Raw genomic sequence first — 9,039 nt, forward strand, 5'->3', positions numbered from 1 at the left:
GCCCCCTTTGCCTTGCTTGAATTCTCCCCTTTATATACCCCTTGTGTTTGTCAGTCTTTGTCAGATCCTTGTTATGTCTACGTCTCCCGTTTCCCCCCGTGATTTCTTGTGGTATGTTTTTGTGTTATTTTATGTTTTATTATGTGTTTTGCCCCCTCGTGGGTTTTTGTTTTGTATTTATGTTTGTTTTTGTTAATAAATCCTATTTTTACTGCACTTGAGTCCTCGCACCAGTTTTCCTTTATGTTTGACGTGACAACGTCTCATTGACTTTGATCTTTGTGAGCAAAACAATACGGATTAAATTCAATGAAATTATTGGGTTTTAATAAAACAACTAAAGTATACAAAGCTACGAGTCACACAGGGTAAATATGCATATATATGTAGGAGAAAAACAACATAGTATAAAACAAGGAAAAATCAAACTTAACGAATAATATAAAGGGGGAAAGAATGGAAAGAGAGAATTAACGAGAGAGAGAGAGAATTAACGAGAGAGAGAGAGAGAGAGACAGCTTCACAGCCCTTTCACAAAAGACCTCAAGAAATTAACAATCCCGTGAACAGGAATAATTCAGACAACCTTTTACACGCAGTTTGATTGTGAAATAGAATACTTGCATTGCTATGGCTTCTCGTGTGTAAGTGTCTGAGTTTGAATCGTCAGGGAAGTTCGTTAAGGATCTTCGGGTCCAGGGAGAATTTCTCTGAAGCTTAGTAAAGTCGTTCGAGGAAGCTGCCGGTCTTTCTCTCCGTGGCAGGGATGCCTTCTCTCAGTGTGGCGAAGGCCAGGGTGGTCTTCCTCTCAATGGTGAAATGCCATGGGGTCCTTCTCTCAGTGGCGAAAATGCAAAGAGTCAATGGTCAGTTCTCGTTCTTATAGATGAGATAACTGACGCCCAAACAGTTGGAGGGATCCAATCACGTCCGGGAGACAGAAGGGGCGAGTTTTCCTTTGTTCCTGGACCCCCCTCCTCTTGGCTAATCAAACGGGGTGCTCATTTTAAGCCTCTATTCTTAGAAAGCTGGTACTTTTGCAATAATGCATCTTGTTGTAATTTGTGAAGGAGATTCGGTACAGTCGGGTTTCTGCGATTGAGAAGATACCACACACCGTCATTCTGCGATTTGAGAGTGCAGTATTACAGTATTTCCACAGTTACTGGCGTACAAAGTTTGATTTACATACAGTAAACATCTTCGCTCTTTTAATAGATCGTATAACGACATTAAATCAACTAAATATATATATTTAAACGTTATGGAGGCAGTTTTGGTCCACATGGATCAATGTGTGTGAGTCGCACAAACAGTCCTGTGTCTTGTCTAAGTATGTGCGCCCATTCGCACAAAGGGTGTGTGTGTGAGGGTGTAAAGGCACGTGAATGCCTTGGGGCTATAATATTCAACGCTCCAATCTCTTGCGGAGACACGGTGGCGCCTGGATCTAATTAGTGTAGAGTCACATCAACACAAAGGCCCTTTGTCTATGTATGATCTGATTAGAAAAGTCACGAGAGGCTGTGAGGAGTTCCATCCGGCCAGATGTCTAGAGCTATAATGCATTATTGTTTCAGTTGACTAGATGTAGTAAAGCTCTTCCCACAGTCACAGCACATGATCTCTCACTTCTTCATGCGTTTTCTGGTGCAGTTTAAAAATTTTCAGCCGTGAGAAACTCTTTCCACAGAGAGAACACACATGAGGCTTCTCACCTGAATGAACTATCAGGTGTTGTTTAAGACTTGATGGCGATTTAAAATCTTTACCACACTGATCACAGTTAAATGGCTTTTTCTCCAGAGTGAATGAGCAGATGATTTTTTAAACCTTTTGAATCTCTGAAACTCTTCTCACACTGAGTACAGTGGTACGGCTTCTCTCCAGTATGAAGTCGCTCATGTGTTTTCAGGGATCTAGAATTAGTGAAATTCTTGTCACAATATGAGCACTTGAAAGGTTTCTCTCCTGTATGAACTCGCTCATGTGCTTTCAGGTTTCCAGACTGTCTGAAACTCTTCTCACACTGAGTACAGTGGTACGGCTTCTCTCCATTATGAAGTTGCTCATGTGATTTCAGGTGTCCAGAACAAGTGAATCTCTTGTCACAATATGAGCACTTGAAAGGTTTTTCTCCAGTATGAGTTCTTTGGTGCCGTTTCAGAAGACTAGATGTAGTAAAGCTCTTCCCACAGTCACAACACACATGATCTCTCACTTCATCATGTGTTTTCTGGTGCAGTTTAAAACAGCTCAGTCGTGAAAAACTTTTTCCACAGAGAGAACACACATGAGGCTTCTCACCTGAATGAACTGTCAGGTGTTGTTTTAGATGTGAGGATGAAATAAAATCTTTGCCACACTGATCACACTTGAATGATTTTTTCCCAGAGTGACGGAGCAGATGATACCTGACATCTGATGCTCGAGAAAAACTCTTTCCACACTGAGAGCATGTATACGGTTTCTCTCCAGTGTGAATTATTTGGTGCTGTTTCAGCTGACTAGATGTAGTAAAGCTCTTTCCACAGTCACAACACACATGATCTCTCACTCCATCATGTGTTTTCTGGTGATCTTTAAAACTCTTCAGCCATAAAAAACTCTTTCCACAGAGAGAACACACATGAGGCTTCTCACCTGAATGAACTATCAGGTGTTTTTTTAGATATGATGATAAAATAAATCCTTTGCCACAATGATCACACTTGAATGGTTTTTCTCCAGAGTGAATGCGCAAATGTTTACTGAGAGCTGATGAATGAGAAAAACTCTTTCCACACTGAGAGCAGGTGTGCAGCTTTTTGGCTTTTGTTTCTTGAGTTTTGAAGTCACAGAGTTTCTTTACATCATTTAGTTTGTGTTGTTGCTCCTTCTCTTCCGTCTGGTCTAAAATAAACATATAAAGTAGTCAGAATCAGTTCAATGAGGTTAAATGTGAAAATTAAAAACACTGAGCAGAAAACAAGACACAGTCTGTGTGAGTATAAAGTATCGGTAACACAATAAGGTTTCATTAGTTAACATGAACTAATAATGAACTGCACTTCTACAGCATTTATTAATCTTAGTTCATGTTAATTTCAACATTTACAAAAGTTGTATTTGTTAACATTTGTAAAGTAACATGAACCAACAATGAACAACTGGATTTTTATTAACTAACATTAACAAAGATTAATAAATATTGTAACAAATGTATTGTTGATTGTTAGTTAATACATTAACTAATGTTAACAAATGAGACCTTATTGTAAAGTGTTAAAGTATCTTTAATGTGCAAAGGTCAGTTCTGTCATTCACTACGATTAAAACTGATAAAATATGATCATTTAGATGCATTTCTCTATTTTATCATCCATATACTGCTTATTATTTCACAGCTACTAAAGCAGTCAATAATAAAGAATTAAGAATGGACACCAACCTATTTGTTCCTCAGTCTCTTCATGTTTTATTCTGGATGGTTCTGGATAACTCATGTCTTCAATCTCCTCTTTAATAAACTCCATCTTTAACAGTCACTCAGATTTCAGCTGCTACACCTGGAGTTTGTCCTTCTCTTGTAGGATGATGGGAAGATTCCCAGTATTTATTGGTGAATTGTTGTGGGAGGGGCTTCACTGGTGGGAGGGGCTTCACTGCAGGTGTGAACTGTGATCACTGTGAGATACTGACGCCCACAGGACCAGATCTGGAGAAATCAAAGACAAGTTACTGAATTTATACTGAGTTGACCAGACCTGGCTAAAAAAAATATTTTGTTATTTTTTTCTTTCTGAAGAAAGAAAAACATAAATATTAATGAAAGCCAAAATATTAAATGTCATGGATGTTTATTTACTGAGTAATCTACAATTCTTTAGAGGGGGTCAATATGACAATTTTCACCTGAGATTCAGAGCCAAATTACAGGAGGGTAAAAACGACTTTAAAAAAGATGGCAGCTTTATTTTACTTTTAAACAGAGATTGGTAGGACTATTAGTAAAATCTGTCGACTTTAGCGATCTTTGTTCACAATTGTTCACATTTTCAGTGGTCAAAAACCAAACGTGGGTCACTTTACATACAGCTGATACTTCTGTCTTTTACAGAGGAATATCTGAACAACAAATAATGTTGAAACTAGAAATGCATCTTGTTTTTTTTATCAACACAATTTCATAGAATATACCTGAGTGCCATAAATATTATTTTTCCAAAGTTTATGTGCCTGTCACTAAAAATATTAAAGATATCTTGATATCCTTCTATTCTTCTTTTTTTCAATGGGTAAAATTGTTGATTTGACATCGAATGACCCATTAATTACATTTAAATGTTTTCTGTCAGGAATATGGAGTCTTTTGATACAAGTTAGATATTAATTTCATTTAAAACAAGGTTTGTTGAACTCCTGCCCAAAGTCTGAGAGAAACAACAGGACCATCATGTTTATCTGAGCTGCTGAAAAGCCTCTTTGTCTCCTAAAGTTCCCTGTTTTCCCCTCATTCATTATGCTGATGTCTGAGATCTTCTGTAAAGTGGCACATTAAGCCATTTTATTGGTGTAATAGAGTCAGAGTCTGTGAAAAACTCTCTGCCAACATATTATTACACTCATAATAAACCACATTTCATTACATTGGTCCTTAAACATGTAAACTCTGGAGCTGATTAATGTTAAACTCTGTAATCTGAGAAACATCTCTCACCTGCAGACTGGAAATATAAGGCATCCGGAGAAAATATTCCACTTTTGTCCTTCATTCACGATCGTTAACAGCGTCTCTTTCAGCTTCTATTGATCTCAGCTCGTCTCTCGCGCTTCTCTCTTCTGCGCATGCTCAGTGCGCGTCATTTTTCTTAAAGGGGCCGCATATTCTTAAACAGGCCCGGTTCCAGAATCAAATCACGCGTCCGATAACCCCAATAGGTTGTTTGCACGTGACGTCACTGCTGAGCGATTTTCTATATAGGAATCACTAACACAAACTCAAAATGCCTATGTTTTGTGTGGTTTATTGTTGCTCAAATGGATCAAACCGAGAAACCACAAAGAGCTTTATGACCGCCTGAATATGTGCCTGGCTGTTCCAAGAAGCAGATTATGCATTGGATCAATAACTACAAATCGTATTGCGTCGTAGTACTTGAGGTGAAAAATTTCAGACCATCTAGCACCATCTTTTCTGGGCTGCCTTGGTTGTGGCCTTCTCTGTCATTAGTGCCTTCAGTAATAGATGATAAATCAAGAAGATCTGCTGAATCTTGGTCCTCATGTAAATGCATGGCTTCTTCAAATATGCAGAAATCCCCTTGCTCTTGGTCTCCAATGTCCTCTGTAACAATTAAAGAGCAATACAATGATTTTTAGCAACACACTTATTTGAACATTAATGCATGAGGGGCCATTCATAACAATAACTAATGGTATTTGGATAAACCGTTATGAATGGCCCATTAACGTTTACTTGGCCCATCATGACCCATACACGTGATGATGAAGTGTAAAGTGCATGATACTTAACAGGTGATTTTAGTGAAAAGCTGATAACCTTAAGATATGCTAGACAAAGTTATGCACAGCTGCAGTTATTGATCAAATTGGTATTGTGATGTTTCACTGTTTAAATTAAATATTTGTATTGAGCTTGCGTATGCAAATAAGTGTGTTGCTAAAAATCATTGTCAATGGGGAGTTTCCAGACCCAACATGTTGATGTGGGTCTGGCTTGTCAGGCTACTGAAGCATCAGTCTGGTGTGCTCTTTAAGCTTCACCAAAACTGTATCTCAGTCTGTGTTAAACTAACCTGAGCATTTATCCGTAATGTTATGGGTACAACATGATATACTGAGTTAATAACACAAAATGCGTTGCAGTAAGTTTAAACATAACGATTTATTAACCAGGTAAGAAACATCAATCAACATTCAACTCAAAGAGTAAAGAGCATCAATCAATCATATACAAAAACAATAATTCAAGAATCAAGGATTCTAGAAATCTTTACCTGGTGGTGAAAAACTACACACAAGCAGTGTGGGAAATCTCAATACAGATTCCCCGATTCTTGTATCCCCTTCTCTTAAATACCCAGATAATTCAATAAGTCCACAAATGGTGGTGTTTTAGATTATAATTAGATTTTGGTCCCTCATTCAGGGGGGTCTCAAATGAGATCAGGATCTGTGTTTGAATGGGTTCTAGACATCTGCAAAGGAGGGCACTTATTTACATACAGGAGGCACTTGAGTGGATGATCTGTGGGGGGGTCACATTTTGGTGATATACAGCATTTTTATCAACTTATATAACTTCTTGGAGGTTTGCATTATGATTAGTACAGTGCTTTAAGTGGAAAAAATAAAGTGCCGGTACTCACCAGAGGGGGCGGGGCTTTGTTGGGGGCGTGGTTATGGGGGGATTGTTTAGTCAATAATTCAAGAAGGTCCGTATTTTAAAGCTCTTTCTAACTTGTTCTCAGTCTTAGAACTTACATATAGTTCTTGTAATTGTGTAAATATATCATTTTTTACAATAAGGGTTTATTTACAAAGCAAGACCATTGACGGCACCTCATTAGGCTACCATGCAGGCCAATGTTCACTTTTTTCTTTCTTTTTTCTAATCAAATAGCAACACAGTTAGAAACTATAGCTGGGTCATTCCTGGTATGCGGTAACATTTTGGCTTCATAAAGGTTTGAAAAAAAAGTACATGATTTTCATGTTTTTAGCATTCTACCAAAATGGTGACATGTTTAACTAGTCGGAATACATATTGGTCAAGCTCAGGGACTAAAAAAATAATAATTATGGGTAGTTTCATTGTTCAGACACGGCCCGTGAAGGTGTTCCACCCTGTTAGGGACATATACATAGTTATCACAAAATGTTAATAATGTAAATGTTAAACAATAACAAGTTTTTCTTGGATAGTATATGTCCCTAATGCCATCATGGTATTTTTTTTAAATTCTTGAAACAATAACAAAACTATTATTGATGAATAGAATGTCTTGATTATTAAGAACAGGTACTTTTTGTACCCATTTTTGCCAACAGGATGGTAAATAATAAAAAAATGTGTTTAAAACATATATTGTATATGCTTTTAATGATCCTCACCTCCCAAAATGAAACATAAGTATGCAAAACATTTAACGTTGCTGTCAAATTATTATTTAAAAATGGCTGGCCTAACAGGGTGGAAGACCATAACAGTGGATGAGTTTTCCCTCATTGTCCTGCATGATTTGCCATCAGTAATGTGTGGCACTGCCCCTATATAACATGGTTTTATATATAATATTTATATATGCATATATGTGTTTATAGAATTTGCAATATACACAAAATACGATTTATTCTATTAGAATTTCCACCCTGTTAGGTTTATAGATCTAACAGGGCGGAATCAACAGGGTGGACAATTTTAAGATAAGTTAGCCGTAGCTCTTTGAGGGATCAACGTTTAGCTAACTAACCTTTTACAGATAAGCAGAACTTTTATAACTATGTCAGATATGTTTTAACATTTTTTTGACCGGACAAACATTCTTCATAACAGAGCCTAACAGGAGGAACTTTAAGAGTGGGACAAGCAGGATAACATTTCAAAAACTAAAAAAAAAGGTAGAGGTGAGTTGAAGCTTACTTAATTTTGTACGGTTGAATTCCAGCAGGAAAAACTAATTATGTAATTTCCTGAAAATTGTCTCAATGAAATTGTGGTCTTTTTTGGAAGTCGAGAAATACATACTAACAGGGTGGAAGATGACTTCAGGGACACAGTAAATGAAGACAATTGTAAAAAAAAAAAAAATAACTATAGTTTCACATGATTTATATGTATAATATAACTAGAGGTAGTTTAGCCTATTCTATAACATAATCTAAAAATATTTTGAGATTTTCATAATTTCATGGTTTATAGTTCTTGTGGAAGTTGATTACTTTGCACTGAGGACATGATAAAATTGATATATCAATAAAAAGGTGTGCAAAATACAAAATAGTATTTTTAATACCTATTATATCTGTTTGTGATAAAGAAGACCTACATTTATAATTTAAGCCATTTCTTATGTGACTTATGTTTCTTATGTGACTCATTTTATAGAAAATATGAGTAAGTAAATCATAAAGACAGAAAAGTCACTGTATAACAGGAACGACCCAGCTACAACATGCGGCTGTTGTCATCAGTAGAAGTGGAGAACTCTCGTCCTCGACCGCGGCACAAGTGCTTTGTATTTTAACCATAGATTTTAAACGAGCAGCTATGGTTGCGCGTTTCACTCACCCTCTCCGGACCACTTTGAGTTGTTGACACTGACAGCGGCAAAAGCGACGCATGCGCTTTTCACTTGTTAAACTCAAGGGTGTATGGGTAATGTAGTCTCTGCTCGCAAATGAGCGTACCGGTACGCTAAAAGCACGTTCTGGGCGCACGGAGAGGTGGCGGTACGCTCAAGAGCTATATTTGGAAGTGGCGGTACTGAGTACCGGCGCGTACCGGCCCACTTAAAGCACTGGATTAGTAGAATGAGACCATTTTACCAGACACACCGATACGTTTCAAATGATACTAAACATGCATAGTTACACATTGTACACATTTAACGTTGCATAGATTTTGAATGGGTTTTCAGTGTGGGTGAGAGTGAGTTATACAGAGGGTGATGTGCAGAGTGTGAATGTGAGGTGTGTGTGTGTCTCAGTGTGATGTGTCTCGGGTGGGGCTGTTGTCTTTGCGGGGAAGTGTTCAAATGGTAATCTTTGGAAAAGTCCTTTGTTTCCGGGAAACCACGGTTTCTCTGTTCAGACTGATTGGCACCACCTTACAATACCAAGAAGAAAGTGAATATTTAACCAAGTCAAAAACAAATGTAAGCCGATATCCGTATTAAGTCCAGTATCAGCAGATGCAAAATGCCATTAAAGGCGGCACCTTTTAAAGTAAAAAAAAGTGATAAAAGTTACGCAAACAGTAAAAGCTCTTTGTGGTTTCTCGGTTTGATCCATTTGAGCAACAATAAACCACACAAA

General features: G+C 37.4%; 1 protein-coding gene across 1 annotated transcript; it reads right to left on the reverse strand.

Annotated features, from left to right (window-relative positions):
• Positions 1 to 308: 308 nt before the first annotated feature.
• LOC307137178 (uncharacterized protein) lies at positions 309 to 4,825 on the reverse strand. The gene is made up of 3 exons (XM_079834676.1): positions 4,700 to 4,825; positions 3,431 to 3,697; positions 309 to 2,892 (listed from the first exon to the last, which is right to left on the reverse strand). Exons 2-3 carry the CDS (start codon positions 3,513 to 3,515, stop codon positions 1,787 to 1,789), a joined length of 1,191 nt encoding a protein of 396 aa, XP_079690802.1. The 5' UTR covers positions 3,516 to 3,697; positions 4,700 to 4,825; the 3' UTR covers positions 309 to 1,786.
• Positions 4,826 to 9,039: the final 4,214 nt, after the last annotated feature.

This window comes from Gobio gobio (assembly GCF_949357685.1).
Source record: "Gobio gobio genome assembly, chromosome: 14".
In the NCBI taxonomy this organism is placed as follows: domain Eukaryota; kingdom Metazoa; phylum Chordata; class Actinopteri; order Cypriniformes; family Gobionidae; genus Gobio; species Gobio gobio.

Bases quoted from the DNA above. Each gene is read 5' to 3' on its own strand.
- LOC307137178 (XM_079834676.1), bottom strand. From the start codon at position 3,515: ATGGAGTTTATTAAAGAGGAGATTGAAGACATGAGTTATCCAGAACCA. The intron at 2,893-3,430 runs GTTGGTGTCCAT...TGTTTATTTTAG, and splicing joins AGAGACTGAGGAACAAATAG to ACCAGACGGAAGAGAAGGAG.